General features: G+C 30.8%; 1 protein-coding gene across 6 annotated transcripts in view; it reads left to right on the top strand.

Annotated features, from left to right (window-relative positions):
- LOC147079662 (uncharacterized) overlaps positions 1–13638 on the top strand; it is a 44053-nt gene extending 30415 nt beyond the window's left edge. For 2 of the 6 annotated variants that reach the window (XR_015070053.1, XM_085942974.1), the window contains 4 exons: positions 4586–4682; positions 4862–4973; positions 6633–6673; positions 12207–13638. Coding sequence is in view for 3 of the 6 variants with exons in the window: in XM_085942974.1 (XP_085799100.1) it covers positions 4586–4682; positions 4862–4973; positions 6633–6673; positions 12207–12208 (252 nt within the window). In the remaining 3 variants the exon portion in view is untranslated. Of the gene's footprint in view, positions 1–4585; positions 4683–4861; positions 4974–6632; positions 6674–6908; positions 7014–9487; positions 9695–12206 lie in introns of those variants that run through there. The other 4 variants (XR_015070054.1, XM_085942966.1, XR_015070052.1 and 1 more) reach the window with 3 other exon arrangements.
- Positions 13639–21814: the final 8176 nt, after the last annotated feature.

Below are 21814 nucleotides of genomic sequence, written 5' to 3'. Positions count from 1 at the left end.
AAATCAATGACATGAGAAATGTCTTCCCAGTTCCACCAGGCGCATCGAGGAAAAATAAACCACCATTTCCATCATCAATTGCCTTCATTAACATATCGTACACTTCCTTCTGTTGGGGGTTCAACATTGGTACATTCGATCGAACCGATAGGTTCAATGCATCTTGATCATATTCACGTTCACGTTCCATTCATTTCACGATGTGGCGTTGGAATTCCTAAGTTGACTAACAAACTGCCGCACATGAGATAATACATGTCTTCGATCAAAAGCAAAGCCTGGTTATGTATCTCCTCATTCACTTCGAGATCGGGATTCTCTGAACTGACACGAATTCGATGTAAAATGTCTTCTGACATGTCATCCTTGTACTTGTTCCACAGTTCAGGTGGATTTGATGGGAAGCATGTCGAAATAATAATAGCAAATAATGTGCGTATCTGACTTTGAGATGCAGAAACAATTGCTACAGCGATTTTCATGTCCCAATGAATATCGTTTTCAAGCAAATTGAGCTGTTGACATGCAGCACAACATGTTGGACACACTACACCATTGACAGTTCGAAGTGATTCAAATTATGTCGGCCCACGAACATTTACCATGAACAACCGCAAGTAGAAGCATTCGTCATTCTTCGGATGAACTGTGTAAATGCGACCAAGAGCATCATTAGAATGCACATCCGGATGATCAGGAACCGCATCGCCTTGCTTCCGACGTTGAAATTTCTTCGATGAAGCGTTCCAAGTGTAATAACGTGGCATCTCAGAGTAGAGCAACGTTCGTGCAAACGGATCGCTTTGACAAATTGAAAAGAAACTGGTCAATGTTGTCTCTGGAGGTGTTACAGCACGTTGAGCAACATTCGATGCATTAAAATAAACTCGTTGACCATTCTCCAGATGCACCGCCAAATGTACAGCAGTGGGATGACGTTTATGAATGAGGAATGAGAAAATACGCCAAATTGCTTCATTGCAGCTCACATATTGACAAACTTGATAGTGCGTGATTTCATCGTTGGTATTGAGAGTTTGAACGCCAAAAACCACAATATCGCTGCCTTTGGTGACATATTTGCAGATGTATTTGATGTACTGAATTGCAATAGGTACTCATGTATCAGAGATGGCGGTGTATACGGATTTTTTGTGATTTTCTTACTTTTCCAATGCGCGAGGAAGCTTCTCAAGGCCGAGATGAACAAAAAAAAATTCACCGAAATCAGTCAATCAGTTCTATATCATCAATAGACATCATCAAAAAAGCCGTTCCATACGAAATGAATAAGAAAATGAACGTTCTTCATAATTTCTTTTTCCGTGAAATTTTCCGATGTTTTAATAGTTATTCTGCTATTCAGGGCAGAGAAAAATCCAAAAAAATAAAGATCATAAAAATCGGTCCAGCCGTTTTTGAGTTATAAAATAAATGGTGTAATTAACCCGACTTTGTTTTATATAGATAGATAGATTAGATCTTCTGGCTCGCGGCATTGTAAATAACACTAAAAAATTAATCACACAATTCAAAATTACATAATGAAGTAATTATTATCGATACGCACACATTCACAATTTTGATAACCTCACAAAGTGAAAATTTTAGAAGGCAACTTATCGTTTGAAAATCACGATCAAAATCGCTATTTGTCTACAACAAAGTCTTTTGGTATTATCTGAGGCTGAACTGAATCAACTGTCAAAAACGCCATGTTCATACTTTCTTTTGTTTTTTTGTTTCTTGTTTATTGTTTCTGTCATGTATCAGAGATGGCGTTGTATACGGATTTAAATTTTTTGTGATTTTCTTTTGTTTCCGTATGCGCGAGCTCCATCGTTTAAATTCATTGATATCAGTCAAAAGCCGTTCGATACAAAATGTATGAGAAAATGAATTTTCTTCATAATTTATTTTTTCCGTGATTCATCCGATGTTTTAATAGTTATTCTGCTATTCAGGGCGGAGACAAATCCAACAAATCAAAGATCATAAAAATCGGTCCAGCCGGTCTTGAGTTATAAATGGTGTAACTAACCCGACTTATTTATATATTATTATTAGATTAATATGAATTAATTTATATTTTTAACCCAGAGGCACCTAGTGGAAAAATACGAAGCTTGCAATTTGAGACATTTTTTTGATAATTTACAATTTCAACTGTATTAATTAATAAATATGTACTTATCTGAAAACATTAAAAAGATTTTTTTTTAAAGTCAAAGATAAACTTACAATTAATTGTAAGTTTATCATTGAATTTTTTTTTTTTTTTTATTTGTTCATTATCTTCTTCATATCGACCCTTAATCGGCAGAACAACGTAAGCGACACTTTTTGGTAAATTGCGTTTTAAATGGAGAACTGTTCAATATCACCTAGCGCATAAGTGACAAAAATATTAGAGCCCGATCTCAATCGCGTGACATTTTTTTAGGGTCTGTGCCTTTTAGCGTTTTAACTTGTATCGCATTATAAAGTAGAGCAAAACAACGTAACCGACGTTATTTGATAGTGTAAGCTACGGTACGGTTTATTCGGTGGTCCGTCTGGTAGTGAGTTGTGCGAAAACCGATTTGGGAGCAAAGCTCGCGCCGTCCAGTAAAACTGGCTGAGATAAAATAAACCTGGTAAGAGAGTTTATTAATCAATAATTACCCGCCGTTCCATCTCACTACTGTCGGAATAATCTACGAAGAATAGTATCTTCCTGTAGATTTTTGAAATGTTAAAAATGTATAAGTATAAAATTTATACTGAAAATTTGGATTCTTTGAATGAATCCACTAATGTCGTGATTCGGAATGTTTTCAGAAACGTATTTAATAGACAGTAAGTTCAACTTGGGTTTTCATCTACCAAAAAAGATAATAGTGTTCTTTTTGCGAGAAAGTAACAAATATGTCTGGTGACGAGAGACTTCGGCTAATTGAAACGGATACTTACAAATGTCCCCTTACCGTAAAGGATAAATGCAAGGAGATGTTCTTTAATGTTCTGGCCAAAAGTAAAAATCACAATGACGTTTTGTGCGCAAGTTTTGACCTCGAGAAGGTGCTAAACACTCCCTAGTCGAAATACGCATACTATAACGAAAGTATCTACGAAAGTGGAACAAATAATGGATACTGCTTTTTATGGGGTGAAACTGATGGTAAACGTGGCAGTAATGAGATCTCAGCAATCATGCACAAATCTTTGGACAGGACTGACAAAGCGGGAAAAAATCAAGGAATTATTATACTGTGATTGGTCAGAATAAGAACCGGGCAACACTGGGTATGCTATCTTATTTTATGAAAAATTCAACTTTCATTGAATTGATAGAAATACATTTTCTATTACCAATGGGTCTATTCTGTATTTATCGACCGCTAAAGTGATAAAGTGATAAATATTATCAAACTTAGGGTAGGTTTGTATTATAGAATTAGCACTTATTGTAACAATTACAATACGTTGATTATAATTGTTGCAATAAGTACTAACACTTTTATATAAACCTACCCTAAGTTTGATAATACCAAATATTGTACCTACTCTGGTGACAGTAGGACTAAACTGTTAGACCTAGAAAATGTCGTCAGATCCCGATCAAGTGCTGTGATGCTTTAAGCGCAGCCACCCTTGCTGTATAGTGCTAAATCACCAATATCGGAGATCCAGTATAACGATCTTAAAAGTCTCTGTGTTAAATGTAATATCCCTCAGCGATGACGGATGAGTTTATGAAACTGCCACATGGATTATCAGTGGAAGATACTATTATATATATATTATCTTCCGATATAGATTACCGGAATCCGATCAGGAAGATGTGAATGAGGATAATACAGCGATTACTGCTTAAAAAATGTGGGACAATAATTTTTTTGTAAAACTGAATAGTTGATTACAATTTTATTTTATCATAACTAGTAGGTCCCCATATTTAATTATGTACGAGTAGATACATACCTATTTCATTTTGAAAAATAGCAATACCTGATAATATTAATAATATAAGCGAAACCTTAAAAATACCAATCATTTATTTTTATTTTACCTATATGTGATTAAGTATCTACAAGCAAAAATATTAATTTAAAAAGTCAAAGTATTTTTAATTTATTTAACAACGTCCCCTTTCGTAAAATAAATGGGTGCTTATGTTATTTATTTTAATACTTAATTAGTAATGCCCTGTGATGATAATTAGCATGAAATTTATAAATAAAAACGACTACGCCAAATAGCGTAAGCGACATGCCTGGAAAAAATATCGTGTCATAGACATAAGCAAAACAGCGTTACCGCCACTATCTCGAAAACTAAAAGCACTATTGCAATTGTTTTATAATTTCCGTATAGGCAGTAACCAATTATTATTAACCACATTAACAGAATTCATTTTTGGAACTAATTACGGAAATAATTTAAAAAAAACCTTCTCCTCTAAAATTTATGAATTGTCGCTTACGTTGTTCTGCCGATTAAGGGTCGATATCTTCTATTTCCATTTGGTGGGATGTTTCAAACTATCATAATGAAGTTCTGTCTTTTAAATGGTAGTTCAATTAATATTTTTTTGTTTGTTTAGGAATACCGCAATGCACAGAAAAAAGAAAAAACCAAGGTTTCGAAGAACAATAACCAAATTGAAATAATTTATGCCACTCCTGCCGATCGTTTACCAGGTAGTTTGATTCAACATTTCTCAGATTATATCGATTATATCATACGAAAAACTTTTAAAATATGTTTTTGTTCATGTACCTCTTAAATAATTGTCGTTGAACTTTGATTATATATTACTTCTTCCCACAAAATTTTTAATTGAAAATTATATCAATGTTTATTTGTTTTAAATGAATAGATCCAAACTCTCTGTATGCCGATCCTTTGGAAGCATTATCATCTTTCGACGGAGAAGGAAGTCGAAGCCATCGTGCTCCACCTGAACCACCTCATCACTCCGGCCGTCCAAGGTATTACCAGAATATTCTGCTAAAAATATTGTAAACAGCAATGATTCGGTTTATTTGGCTACCAGAATATTACAATAAAACTTTTAACTAACAGCAATCAAAGATATTGCCCTCAAAGGAAGTCTCCGCCTTCATAGAAATTATTGATTTGTAAAAATGGAGCCTTTATATGTAATGTAAACGGATGATAATAGAGGTACTAAAGCGAATGATTAAATCAGCTGCAACTCAATTCACACCATAGGTTCGTTTGTAATACATATCATACTCGTCTAAGAAGATTTATGTGAGAGAGATATATAATTATAATATACATATGTTACACCGAATGTGCGAAATTAACTATTACATGAAATGCGCAAAATTTTGGCTAATTCATGTAATAGTCAAGACTGTTGCCTTATTCATGAATTAGGTAAATTTTCTGCTGAGTACATGAATTCGCCAAGGTATGGAATTCTTGAACTGTCAACATGACAGAAGAAAAAGTAAATTTAATACGGATGGTTTTATTAGTTATAATTGAACATAATATAATATTATTATTATTAGGTTAGGTTAGGTTTTGTAATTCTGAATTAAACTATTCAACTGAATGTCAATTTTGAGGTTAGCTATCAAGTGTCAACAAACTATCACAAACATTCAATCGACCATTGCACGTTTGATACCCAAGCACGAATCAAATCGCGAAAATACTTTTCAATAAAATTCTTCCGTTATCATATTATAGTTCTAGATTTTTTTTTGCGCATAGTAAATAAAAATGAACGTCATTGTAGGATGACATTTGACACATTTGTTTAGTTTGATTAGACCACCGGAGCGCGATCATCTATTTTGACCATAGATAATATGTACATTTTGACCAATGCATGAGCATTTGATACATTTAGTTTAGTTGCAAAAAATACCACCGTAGCGCTACTATCTAATTTATCCAATACATGAACTAGGCAGAAAAATTACTGCCGAATTCACGCACTCTTCAGATATTTTGTCTAATTCATGAATAAGGCAATGGGCTTGCATTTTTCATGATTTAAGCAAAATTTTGCCCATTTCATGTAATATTCAATTTCGCACATTCGGCGTAACACATATAGGTACTGAAGCCATTTTTGATTTACTATTCTAAAAACCAATGAGCCTCCAAGGGAATCGATAAGTCTACTTTACTGCTATATTATTATCGTTGGAATAAAAAGGTACGGGTAACACAATGCCTTTTTCAAGTCTGTTTCATTTCAGAAATAAAGAAATATTGTGTTGAAAAAGACAGCTTTTAAAATGTGATAACACTAAAAGAACTGGATGAACTAGGAGAACTGTCCAAAAATTGTGCTAAAAGACACGGTTGCAGCTTTTAGCTAAATCAATGATACAATTTGAAAATTTGGACTTAGATAGGCACAGATAGATTTTTGAAGGTACACACAGCCTCATTCACCAAACGCTTGCCTGTTAAAATGAATTTCAACTTACGACCATTTCAACTTATGACCTAGGTGGCAGAACAGAACCCCGCTGTAAGTCGAAAACTCACTGTAGTATAAAAAGTTTGATGTCACCTCACAGCAATCAATGAAAATTTATTTTGGATTTCAATAGTTTATCCATCTTTATACCTTCATTTCACATTCATTTTATAATTTTTAGGCTAGCAGAACCAGAGCCGAAACACCCAGCTGAAACACATTGTGAGTAGAGCTTGTGATTTCTCGAGATTTTAGAATTCTTGACATCAACAATATTTGTTTTCTCAAAAATTCAAGATTGATTTTTTGATTTCTTGAGAAACCATTATTATTATGAAATTACCTTTGTGATTTTTTTAAGAAATTCCGTTCAAATTGAACGTTGTAACCTTTTTTTTTAGCTATTTCGCTCAAAAAAAAACCTAAGGAATTCCATTCAATTTCTTTTTAATTCCAGTTGCCTAGAGACAGTTCTCAAAATTTTAGAGAATTAATTTCTCGATATTTGAGATTGTCCTTTTCTGATTGTATTCGAGTTTTCTCAATCACAACCTCTAAAATTGTGAGTAAATCGACTCGAAGTATTAATCTAATTAAGTACCATTATATTATTCGTACTATGTAGATTGTCAAAAGTATTTAGGTCTTAATTAAATTTCATTGTGTTATGTTTATGTCTATTTCTTCTATAAAACTTCTCATTCTTTGATCAACAAATAAAATATATTATGAACAATTACGATTATAATGGTCTAATAAGAGCCTTTGCATATAAGTTTACGAGGAGTAATGGTTAGGTGCCTAGTCACTATAATTTAACAAGTATATTTATTGTGTTTTAATAAATAAAAATCTCACAAGTTTGCTTGTACATTAAGTTGTTGAATACGCCCACACATTGATCTATCAAAATAATATGATATACATGCTTTTGGCTCAAAATGCCACTTGTCCATTTTTTCTCAATTGTCATTTAGTCCCCACATTTGTTTTTCTATATCAAATAGATACCAAAGTTATATGCATTCTAACCTATTATTGAGTTTTATCATTTGCTTATTATTGTATAGTATTGATGTTACATTTAAAAAAATGCGCTTCCTTTTTAACAGTTAAATTATGTAATAACTCTGTTTAGAGATGGTTTTGATATTTAAATATACTTCTTTCTTACTAATCATGACTATAACCAATGTTCCACATCATTTTTCTATTGTGTATGCGGATCATAAGGGGCCCGTAAACGAGCAGCAAAAATTGCAGATTGCCGATACGATTGTCAAAAAAATTATGCAACTATTACCCAGTTGCTGGGCAATGTATGACCTGTCATCCGTGTCGGGCAAGTGAGGCTGATGTATTTTGTGCGTACACTTGACAAAAACGGCCGGCAATGAAGTTTCTGCACCGTATCTCGTCCTAAATAATCACATAAACAAATCAGGGTCATACTTAAACAAACGTGAAACAATAAGTAATATAAACCAGAAATTAGTAAAGTTATTGATAATTATTTATTTAAAAACTTTACAAGAATGAAAAAAATTGACTTTTAGTAGGTATTTGTTAAATACAATTAGTGCGAAGAAACAGAAAGTAGATACAGTTATGAAGAAAGCAACACTGATTACTATTATACTGCCAGTCACTCTTCGATTTTTGCCAACTGGAGATTCATAGAGGAGTTAAATGTTTTTATTCAGGGTGTTCAACTCTTCGATTGCTTACATTGTTCCAGATCCAGACGCTTGTGCAGCTTTGATAATTGGCCTTTTCATATTTTGATCATTACCTATATTGTTTGCCTTCCACATTCCATAGTTCAATACATAAATAAACCTCGTTAATAAGCTTCAATACCCTATGGTGGTTTGTTCATTTATTCATTGTACGTAGTGTAAATTGACGATTAGTAATAACACCATAATAATATTAATAACGACACAGCAAAAAATTATAATAATGACGTATTGTCGAATCGGCTGTCACTACATACAATGTTTTTATTGTTGCTACTGGTGAGGTCAAACAGAGATGCATACATGGAGCAGAGCGTGAATGAAATAGATTTATTTAGCAATTATTGCCGTATTTTCGATTGCGTTCGATATTACATATATCGACCAACCATGTTGCCAGAGAGCATGGGCATGGGATTTAAAATTTCGGCAACGTAGACTACTATTGTCGTGTTTTGGGGAACTATTAACGGTGACACAATTGCCGTATCAAATTGTTGTAAAAAGTGGCTCGTTTACGGGCCCCCATAAACTCATCTGAGCTGTAAATAGTATGCAAAATAATTATGTGTGCATATTCCACCATTTTTTGTATAAATAAATGAATTCGTAAAATTATTATGCTACGAAATAATGTAAAGACTAAAATAGAAGAATGTGACAACATTTGTCGTATGAGAATGTAAAAAATTTGATGGGTGTAATACAATGTCAGTCATTGTTTCGTCTTTTTAGGCTGATAAACAATCTGATATCACATACTAATTTCTACGAAATTTCCATATGAGGTGGTTGTAAACATTTGTGTGGACAAATATTTACAAGTGTGCATACATACATTTTTGGGCGAACGTTGGTTATAAGCTATTCTGTCTTAAATTGTTGTGATGATATTCGAAAAATTATTACATTATCCATAATATGTGTAAGTATTGTTTCAACGTATATAATAAACATGGCATGTTCTATAAATACTCCGTCAAGTTTTCATATTTGTTTATAACTATGTAATTCTAATATAATTAGATGATCCAAATGTAAATGTTTATTTTCTTTGCACACATTTTCGGATGAAGACTTTCATTTAGTAAAAATCATTTAGAAACTCATGTGTTTATTACATAAAAATATTTTCATGTCATCACTCAATTTGATACCTAATCCCACTCTATTTACCTAATTAAAACAAAAATGTAACATATATTTTTATAATAGCTTTCTATTAACATTGTAAATATTATTGTTTCCAGTAAGTACCTTATAAGATTACAAAAATATTTATAAATGATAATTTCAGGTCAAACAGATCAAACAATGACAGTCAACAATAATACAAATTCTAAATCTCTCCAAAAGAAGAAAGGATGTATACTGCTATGAATATGATGCTTTAGTATAAGAAATTTATCGTCCACATTTACCGATTATTTATATATTTTTCTACAAATAGAATACCTATTGTGTAACCCAAAGAATTAAAATAAAATGTATAAATGAATGGCTTTGCTTTATTATTTTTTATGCCGTGTATTCATAGTACAATTGTTGAATTTCTGGCGAAGACACTTCCCCACCTCTTTAATAGCATATTAAGAGCAATTATGAATTAATTCTCCTTTGAATTTTACTACAACGCATTTTGTCTAGTAGAGTGAGGGTGTCTCCATTAAGGGGGGACATGCTCGTCGAAGGTCAAAATTGAGTTTATATTGTATTTTCAAACCATGATCCTGGACACTCCTTAAACGTTGTAGATAATCTATTTATATAATTTTGAAGCCTTATTATCCTTTATAGTTATTTTAAACATTTGATGACTGCATAAAGTATTTTTGTTACATAAAATAGTATTCTTTTAAACCTCTCGCTCTAATGTTTTAGAATATAGTCATATTTCGGTACATAACTGTGCAGTGGTGTTAAGATTTTTTACATTTATTAATTTTTAAACGCATTTATGAAACCATTATATTGATAAAAAATTATATTGATAATCTCTGTGATCCCAAATTTGACAAGAATTAAGCATTTTATTATTCAAAAAATCGGCAAGATTAACACATTTGAAGATAATTCTAAAGATACTTATTATAAGCTATGTCTTTGACCATTCAAGTGTGATAAACATCTTATGAATAATGATTGCTTTATAATAATTATTGACCTAAGAATAAGGTAGTGTTTTTTTGAAATACGCCATTTCTTTTGTCATTCCCCAGTGGTTAAGCTACAACATACGGCCGTAACCATAAATTGACAAACTATAATTGAAGTAAGGACTAAAATGATATTGACGCGCGTGTTTGAACATGTACCGTTTAAAAAAAAATAAAAAAAAATTCGGTTAGGTACATGTTCAAACACGCGCGTTAACATAATTTTACTCCCTACTTCAATTATAGTTTGTCAAGTTATGGCTACGGCCATATGTTGTAGCTTAACCACTAGGGAATGACAAAAGAAATGGCGTATTTCAAAAAAACACTACCTTATTCTTAGGTCAATAATTATTATAAAGCAATCATTATTCATAAGATGTTTATCACACTTGAATGGTCAAAGACATAGCTTATAATAAATATCTTTAGAATCATCTTCAAATGTGTTAATCTTGCCGATTTTTTGAATAATAAAATGCCTAATTCTTGTCAAATTTGGGATCACAGAGATTATCAATATAATTTTTTATCATGAATATTTTACAAAAATTATCTCGTAATAAATTATACTAATGGTTTCATAAATGCGTTTAAAAATTAATAAATGTAAAAAATCTTAACACCACTGCACAGTTATGTACCGAAATATGACTATATTCTAAAACATTAGAGCGAGAGGTTTAAAAGAATACTATTTTATGTAACAAAAATACTTTATGCAGTCATCAAATGTTTAAAATAACTATAAAGGATAATAAGGCTTCAAAATTATATAAATAGATTATCTACAATGTTTAAGGAGTGTCCAGGATCATGGTTTGAAAATACAATAAAAACTCAATTTTGACCTTCGACGAGCATGTCCCCCCTTAAGTAAAAAATCTTTACGACCTTTACTTTTCATATAATGCTTAGCATGTTATGTTGGTGTAAATTCTACATATAGAATAATTTTAATCGATTAAAACTAACAACTTTTATAAAGGATGATTTCAACTCGGGTCGTCAAAACCGTTTTTTATAGAAAAATATGTTTTAACAAATTTTAAATGAATTTCTATCAAGCACCATCACCATGTCAATGACATGTTGGATGATTACGATACACAGAAAAAATAATTAGTGTTCGCCCCATTTTATCTAGAAGTGACTAAAGCTACTACTACACAATTGTATTTAAAACAAATAAATAAAATTAGTGTTCCTGCATCATTAAACTCCACTAGACAAAAATATGTACATTCATTGTAGATCAACTCATTTATTTTGAGTAGAGACTGATAATGTAAATGAGATAAATTATGATTATTTGTAGATGTAAATATTGATTGTAAAAAACATGAAAATTATAGACAATGTAAATAAATATAAGCACCAAACAAGCATACTTATGGTATTTTTCACCAAACTCGCTCTCAAGAAGCACGGTGAAATTTAATACCTAAATAAATTAAAACCTCAAATAAACATAAACCAAAGGATCAATATTATTCATGCTTATTACTTTTATAGTACATAATGATATCCATTTATTTTAAAAATGCCATTAAAGTCTCAAAGAAAGCATATTTATTGTATTTCAAAACTTAAATTCTGAAATGATTTTGCTTTTAACAGATTTTAAATAGGTACTAATATTTTTTAATGAAGCAGCTTATTAATATAGTAGATTAAACTGACTCATTAAGCTACAGCTAAAAATAGATATAATGATAACCACCAAAGAAATATATATTTAGTTAAAAGCATAAATATAGCTTGTTTTATATGCATGAAGTAAATCATTGCTTTTTTTACTTTTTGTCAAATACGAGTCGAATATACTGACAAGCTACATAATCATATCTTCAATTTCAGAGTGCATCAAGAATTACTAAACCAGTACATCAGAAAATTTTGAAAAATAACTACAAGTCATCCTACAATGCCAGAGACAGATCGTAACACATTTATTACTCACCTACTTTGGTTAGATTAATTATAATTTTCTTTGCCTACATGCAAAATATGTTTTTTGGCAAATGATTAATTTTTTATGTTTAATTGATTTTATTTTGATTTATTCAGTAGGGCATACATAAGACAACTTCGGGAAGTATTGGGAATTGCTCCTGAGATATTTCTAGCACCAAATTAAAATTCCCATGTTATTACGCTGTAGGATACAAGCCTGTAAAAAATGTTGAACCTGTAACATAAAAGCTCTTTCAAAAAAAATCAATCACATTGATCATTCTCAACTAGCTGAAAAAAATATTCTTCACTATTATTCCCTTACCATTATATCATGGATGCACCAATCTGCAGATCTTCACAACTCACACTTCCATCCTTTACACTCTTCCGTCTACCACTCTACACCCGTTATGCAGACATATACCGTGGCATAATGAGCGTTAGGTGCCCTTCAATGTGGTGCTGAAAGTGTCTCAGGAGCAACCTTCCAAGACTTAAGTTGGCGTGCACTAGTGTGCGTGATTCCTATTTTGATATATATTACGGTCAATCTTCGATGAGAATATATCTTCTCGCCCGCCGTAAATTGCTGCAAACTTTTTGAAGATGGCAATTTTCCCTTGTAGATACCAAGTCACAATGGTCGGTTGGACCGACTTGAAATGGTCTTCCTTTACACTACATACACACTATGAAATCGTAAAACATGTAATTGCGTTTATTTATTATTGAAATCCATAATTGACAGATGTTAACACGTAGTTGCCAGAGTATTGAATTAACAATTGGCGGGTATAGGTTCAGATCTCCACCGGAAAGTTCAAAATTGTTTGCTCCAAGGAACAGGAGTCTGTTATACCCTTGAATAGATGACAACTAATCTGTCGATCAGTCTTTTTAACTCTGTCTACATTGTCGTACTGTGTGATCCATCTTGAACAGTTTAGCGAAAAAATATCCACAAGATCATGACCATAGTATTAGGAAAAGGAAGGTAGAAGAAAAAATATACCAATTTTAAGGTTACTAAAAATGTACATTTAATAATATGTTATCTTTGGAAATGTAAACGTAGTTAATACAACAATATAGAAGTTATGATAGTGTCTGTAAATGTTACATACAATAAACATACGTAAAAACTATATTGAATTACTGGGTATACCATTGTATGTTGAGTATAACATAGAATCTATATTATTACCTAATTAAATAAAAGTATTACTAGCATGGTATGTTTCATACACCAGTGCAACATTACTAGGAAAATAATATGTTTATTTTTTTAATTTATAATCATAATCAATTTGATAAAGAAAACCATTAGTGTGTGAAAAGAAAAAAAATACATTATTTGGCTCTTACCAGCCCAAAATTAAATCACGAGGAAACTCATTGAAAATTAATGTTAAATATTTTTTACTACAAATAGTTGTATCATGGTGCATAGCTCAATAATCCTATTGTTTCACTTTTTCTATGATAAATGGTATGTTTTTTTACAGAATGTTTCATAATTTCTTCAATAAATTCATCATAATATAACATTTTAGTAATTAAGATATAATAATAATATAATTATAATATATTATATTATCCATTGGAATTCATAATGTTTTACGCATTTTTTAAATATATTTTATAAGGTAACATCAATTTGATTAGAATGCGAAATGCACTTGACATACGTACATTAATTATTTTTTAATTCCGGTGAAATTTGATTATAATTAATTACGCACATGCTTGAATCGTAACATAAGACTATTCGTTTGGGCAAGTTTACGTGCCCAGCGCAGTGTGTGGGGTGGGGTTATGATATTTTTTCGATATTTTCAAAGTGGCATTAAACAATATTTTTGGTAATAACATTTTTTAATATCTTGCTTGATACCCCCCAAATGCATTACGCGTTCCAATAATTATGCAATAATTTTATCCACTCACGGTGCGTAACGATGAACAGATGATGCTAAAAAAACATTGATCCCAACTGGTGTCAATCAGAACATAAATAGAAAAAAGTAATATTTTGTGTAGGCCATTGATTAAAATTCAGTTCAATAATGTCTATAGATATTGTATTCACATTGCAAGATTATATTTTGTTCACCCAATATGTATCCATTCGTTTTTATAAATGAAATCGACAAAATTACTCGATCACCAAACTTCGATGTTTTTTTTTAAGTTTGTCAAAAATTTATAACATCATTTTCTTTTCAAAAGCTTCTCAGCGTTAACTTAATTCATGATTTCAAAAAAATTATGTGTGGTATTAAAGGGTTGCAATCAGTAGCAGCCAGCCGGTGATCTTCAGAATAGCATTTTGTGGTAGTGCGCAATAATTTACCTTCTATAAAAAGAAGATAGCTTATGTGTAAAATGGCTGGAATATCTTGTTGTTCAGATAGTGAACTGAATCTTGGTTTATTTATTCTATTTCTCAAAAAAGTTTTAGATTAGAAAAATTAATCGCGGATTGTACATACTATGTGGATTATTATTTATAATTTATCAAAAAATATTTACAAATCTAGATGCTTATCATTTATAAAATTGCAAAGAATCCATATTGTGATCAGTGTATACATCTATTAGTGAGATTACTGTTTCTGATAGTAAAATATTAATATGAGGCGTCTAATTCCAAAAAGCGTTAACTCCACATTTGGTCAAAATCGAGAAAAAAATATGCACGTATTCTTTGTATAATTTTATACAATATGTATTGATCTATAAATTCCAAAACGCGACATAACCCTATGAAAAAAAATGAAAAGTCTTGATTTATTACAAAAAGCGCCAAGTCCGTGTTTCATATTATTTAAAGCTTGGTTTATTTCGCTCGAATTTAAGTCAACCAATAAGGGAACATTCAATATTGAAAAGGGCGTCTCCCATGCTGTACCATCTGATAAACTCATGACAGTGCCACAGAAATATGTGCCTTATGCAGAGTAAATTAAAAAATGAGGTACAAATAGCGCCATGACCAATTTTATAATAATATGCCTATATTTATTACATTTAAGAGTTTATCGGCTGAAACAAATTGCCATTTGGTTCTAATTTCGACATAGAATACAACGGAAAAAATAATCTCACGTTAAAACAAATAATTGAAGCTTGAAACATAAAAACGTTGTTTCCCGAAAATATTGAATTGTGGACTGTCGCTTTTTGTATTGATTTAAAAAATATATAAACCACACATTTTGGACTGTCGTAATTAATCAACTGATTAGTCAGCCAAATATGAAATCAAAACATATGAGGTCATAATGAAATCACTTTTGTCACACAAGTGCAAATCAGTAAATTTTTTATCATCTTTCTCATTTTTATTAATTTATGTGAAAATATAAGATATTTAAATTGTAAATCACTAAGTTTATATCTAATGAATTTATATATGATTAAAAGTATTTCTTGTTATATTATTTTTGTTCTTATTCCACTACAGCCTGCTACTCCTGTATTCCTGTTGTTTTTTTATTATAATGAATATATTTAAGGAGTTTAGAAACAAAAACGGCAACATTCTATTTTCGTCCAATGTTGGTGAGTCGTTAAACTGTCATGTATTTCTTAAAGGTACAATTTAGGAAAAAAAGTATTTTTAAATATTGTTTGTGTACGAATAATATATAGTAACATTATATCATACTAATATTTTCAAAAATTGGAACTGGCATTTTTTCCCCCAGAGCCTTCAATTTATTAACGGAGATGTATTTCTTAATAGCTAGTTCGGTCGCCGCACTAAACGGATGTATGAGAAACACCAATACATATGGTTTGTAATAATGGTACATGTTCCCATATTAATAACAATGACAAGTTGAGCAATGTCTTAAAAAATGTAGGTAGTGCGTTGCACTTGTATGGTATTAGAAAGGCTGCCACTGGTTGCAATTCCAGGATTTTACCACAGTTTAAGAAACACTCTTTCAGTGATAAATCTTATAAAAAAATATCAAAATATTGGAACTATTTGTAAAGGCAAATAATTATTCATTGCATTGTTTTACAGTATTTAGTGTGATTTACTTGCATAAGAAAAAATGTAAGTACAGTAAACTCCCAATTATCCGTGCATGATCTTAATTTTAAAAAAAATCGCTCGCTTTCATAAACATGAAAACAGGAAAATTCGAACTGATAGAAAGATTTCTGCAAACAAACCAAAATCACAGGTTTTCTTAATAAATTATGAGTATTAAACATGTTAAAATAATTATCTGCTTTAGAAATGTATAATAATATGTAGTATTTTAAAAAGAAAAGACCCTAGTTCGGATTATCTGTGTTTATCCATGCCGCTTTTCCCCACCATTAGCCCGGGTAATCGGGAGTCTACTGTATTACAATTGGTATGTTGACTTCACTTTTCTTTATGAATGATTCCATTACAATTTAAAAAAAAAAATGCAAAAATAGGTATAAAAAGAACGTATCATTTGGGGATTTAATAATTTGATAAATTTACAAATCTTGCCAGCCTTGATTAAACCATTAGATTGGTAATATATTTTTAATACATTTTTATGATTTGCCTGCGTAAATTTATACACATGGAATGTTAAGCGATTATTTATATAATCGATCACATTAATTTTGAAAGCAGTAAGAAAATAAATAACCCATTACTGTATTAAAATATGCCGTACACAAATATTAATTTTTTACTACTTATAGGTCAAAATTCAATCCCAAAATCTTGGGCGTCATAATATGCAATAGTACTGCATTATAGGAAGTGTTGAAAATGGATGTATGTATAATATTTATGTATAGACATGAAAATACTTTTTCTATTCAATTTTTATTATAATTAACATCAATGGCATTTGACCTTTTATCATTAAATGGAGTAAATTCACATTTTACATTCATTCGTCTGTTGAGACCAAGTACTAATTGATAAATATTCCATTGAGATAAATTGAGACTGTTAGTTTCAAAGTCGATAACACACCATATTCTGCCATTTTGAGATAAACATAAAAACCGTCAAGCACATTTAACTTTTTAACTGCCGGTAGGTGTACCTTGCACGCCACAAATTTTATTACAAAAATAAAACCTAAATATTATATCGTTTTTGAAAATGTATTAAAGTTAGTTCATTAAAACTTACCAAATAAATGACGAGTGCGCAAATTGTGCTGCCATTTATTCATAATAACAAAATTAAAATGTTTACGACACATCAGGGTTGTCACAAAATTTGTCATAGAAAATACGCGGACTAAATTATATGTCAAAAGTAATTGTTTATGTAAGTTTATTATTTAAAGTATATACACACACTAAGATTTTAAAAAATTAATAGTATTGTATCATATGATAGGTCTCAAAACAAGTATCCACGCAGAGAGCCACTTTGCACTGATATCTTGATTCTTTTCTTAATTTACACCACATTTCGAGTGCTTAAAGTCAGACAACGTTATCTACAAAAAAGTGTTTTTTTTTTTTTGAGATAACGTTATTTTACATTTACGGCTACATGATAGTCAAACAACGTTATGTCAATCTTTTCAAATGTCTTATTAAATCGTCAGTAAAGTTTAACGCTAACTACATAAGTTACCCTTGTTTTCATATTTTTTTAAAACTATCCCTATAAATTTTAACATCATCATAAGCAAGATAAATGTACAATACACAATAAATTATAAAATATTAACATTAGGTTTTAAATAAACATTTCCCTTGTCAAGTTACAATAATCTAAAATAACGATTTTTGGCTCTCCTGTAAAGTTGCACTTTTGTAGATAGTGTTGTTTGACACTAAGCCCTCGATTTCTTCATTGCTTTAGCTTTAACCTCTTTTGTACGTAATTTACCCATGAAGTGCCTCTCTGTTAGACGCAATGGCAATTCCGACTTCCTTTTCCACGGTGCGGATTTGGAGGGCACATCAGGTTTGTGCTCATGTATAAGTTGCCGAATTACTTCCAACTGAAACTGCGAGCGGCACACGTTTTCCTGTTTTTTGACAGCGCAATATATGGGAATTTGATAAAGAAAGGTCGACAGGTGGGAAAACATTTCTTTGTACCACCTCATTGTTTTTCGCGATGAGTGTGTACTTGACAGAACCATGTCAGATTTATCAATTGCACCCATATTTTTATTATAGTCCTGAACACATTCAGGTTTAAATATTGGTACGTGTCGGTAGGTGGTTTTTCCTGTATCGATAATGTTAGCCAGATGAAGACTTGTGAGCATCGATACTTCCCTTTTATCCTTCCAAATTTGTGTCGAAATAGTATCAAAGTGAAAAGCTCTCATTTCCCCCTTCTTTAATTTTTCTGATAGTTTTGGCATTCCTTTTCGGTTCCACCTAACACTACCACAGGCATTTGTATTTCGGGCGTGTAGTTTTTGAAACAAAGATGGACTGGTGTACCATTATCTACATACAGCGTATGTCCACTATGTAAATATGGCTCTATCAGTGACATAACTACACTGCCTGAAATACCGATGTGTCACATATTTTGTCGATTGTCCAGTATAAACAATAAGATTTAAAACATATCCTGTAGCACAATTACATAATATGACAAAAAAAATTATACCGAAATGGCTGGCTGTCGACGGAATATATCGATGAAACGACAACTTGCCCTTGAAAAGCAACAAACTTTCATCAATACATAGATTCATGTAGAGATTCGCAAGAAAGAGGTATAATTCTCCGACTGTTACGTCTATCCAACAGTTTTAGCCTCCAACTCAATTTGTTGCAGTAGTTTTTGACGTATTGGTACTGCTTATTGGATTCATCGGCGATAAAATTCATAAGCGTGCTGGTCATAAACACCTTGCAAAAATCTGCATTTCTGGTACCAACACTCTCTATATCCGCTCCTAACCTTGAGCTATCTAACGAGTTTGTTATAGGGATAAAGTCATCTGTTTTCCATTCAAAAACTGGTGCAGATTCATCAAATCCGGGAACGTTCAACACATCTGATTCCTCATCATTGAAGTCGAGATCAAAATCACTGTCAGATTCGGCAATGAGGGGAATTTACGTTTCAAGTGGTAAAAACGAATTATGTTTAAATTCTGAGTATGTGAAGATATTCTCTATTTTTACTCCCATTCGGCCAATATTTCAGCCCACCATACCTATGCAAAAACTCCCACTGGGCCGATTCAATTGGCCGAAAGTTTGGAACCAAATTTAGGATTTATTACAATTTTTTTTGGTCATATTTCGTCTGGTGTAGACAAAGCATTAACCCTAATAACTCACAAGTCATAATTGCTCTTGCTGTGGAAGTATTTTTCGGGCCAAAGAGGGTCGTAAAAAATATTGAAATATTATTTTTGAGCATTTGAATTTCTTGTAATTCTTTTGGTTGTTTTAAATATCATATATCAACATAACATTTTGAATATTGTGATTTTTATGAACATGACTGAACAAACAAGGAATGTTTACTGTTCTTTTGATAGTATGGTGAAAAAATATATAAATATATTATTATAATGGAATTTAGTGCTTTGAAACTTATTTTTTCACATCATACTTCATTCCCATATTTCCCACATTCCCACAGTTAGTCATCGATACTGTACCGAATTATCATGCGATTTCGTGTATTGAATAATTCTTGAATACCTTGACACTATACGATTTTCTTTTGATTTAATTATAAAAATTCTATTTCATAGAGAAATAATATTTTTTTTTCTGTTACTAGGTGAGAATAGATTATACATACTATAAAATTTAATATATCAATTATGAATAAAAAAAAAGGTGTCACATTTGTTTTGTAGTTCACACATAGTTTTATCCTTTCATTTCTAAAAAGTAAAAGCTAATTAGTAAGAACACTGATAATTCAAAATTCGCCGTAATTCGAAATTTTCCCGAAAAAAAAGTCCCTTGAACATTATTTTTATATAAAACCATACCTTTAATTCGAATTTCGCAATTCAAAATGATTTCGGGGTCCTGGCAGATAAAAATATTCAATAAATCGTAATAAAGTACACTATTTCATGAGCCAGCCATTGAAAATTGTGACAGACTTTTCTTAAAACATCAAAAATTACTTATTTTATGAAGGTAATGAAAATAGTCCTGACATTTCATGATTCAATTAGGTTCACGTCTATGATCGTAAATGAAAATCAAAAAAAAAAAAAAAATTAATTTTAATATTTCCCCCCATACATTTCGTAATTCGAATTTTTTTTCGATTTTCGGTCCCATGGAATTCGTATTAATCTTTCTTACGGGGCAACTGACTTTAGTCAGCCTATACGCGCGAGTCATCCGCGCGTCAGCTGACTAGTTAAACTAAGTTTTTGGCAAAAAACGCTTGGGAGTTTTCACATATGCTAGAATAAATCAGGTAGGAGTATAAGGGTTAAAATAATTGATTGACGTTAGTAAAATCCTGTTTAAAGCGGTACGTCCAAAGACGTTATTTTTGTATGAGCAGCGTTCCGTTCACGTCTTAAGACGGCTAAAAACAGCAAATAGAATAAATTTTCTTTTTGCGAATAAAATAAAAAAAACAAGAAAAGCATTATAGCAAAATACAATATTCTTGACGTCATTAAAATTAATAAAAAATCATGTTTAAGATAAACGTATGATATAAAAATGGCAGTTAATAAATATAAACGATATTGCAATCAATCTCAAATTAATTATATTTAACTAATAAACGGTCTGAATTTGATATTTTATGAATAAACACACCAAAAAAAGTAAAAATCGATGGAAACCAACAGCCTCAATTATTTGGTTTGATCATGAAGATCAGACTTCAATAATAATTAACTTAAAAAATATGTATGTACCTAGTAAATTATTTTTTATACCAAATTACAATGCACTTAAATTCAACTAAGGTATAATGTAGTAATTGGCATCTGATTTCCATAAGGAATAGAGTGATAATAATACAAAACATTTTTTTATTAATATGTAAGACAAACAGAATGGTAAATTGCTTAAGCAAAATAATTGTTACATAAATAAATTATTTTTACAATTAAATCGAAAGAAAATGTAATAAAACATAATAAATTAATATTCTGCAGTCAGTTGACGTCCTTTTTGTGAAAAAGTATTTTAAAAACTTGATTGACTTATCTACAATAGAATTATTCTATCTTATATAAATAAGTCTATCATGTAACATTACAGTTCATTTAATAAGTAACAATATTTTTTACAAATAATGTTTGCTTAAAGTAAGCTGATTTTTTTAAAAGAGAGACATGATATACCTAACTAGAATAAAGAAAGTTTGAAATGGTGTTCAATTTTTAAAAAGATTTATATTTTATATACCGTTGTAACAATAATAATAAAACAAATTTAGTAATGTAATTAAATAAATTATTGTGTAAAAAGTATTATCTTATTTAATGGAATATAAGAAGACAAATAAATAAAGAAAACATTACAAGATGCAATGCCATAAAAAAATATGTACATTGTACAATAATATGTAATGA

Source organism: Rhyacophila brunnea, unplaced genomic scaffold, assembly GCF_057557595.1.
Source record: "Rhyacophila brunnea isolate RB1 unplaced genomic scaffold, BYU_Rbru_1.0 scaffold_1, whole genome shotgun sequence".
In the NCBI taxonomy this organism is placed as follows: Eukaryota; Metazoa; Arthropoda; class Insecta; order Trichoptera; family Rhyacophilidae; genus Rhyacophila; species Rhyacophila brunnea.
The sequence above is the reverse complement of the archived record's forward strand: the minus strand, read 5'-3'. Positions and strand labels throughout refer to the sequence as shown.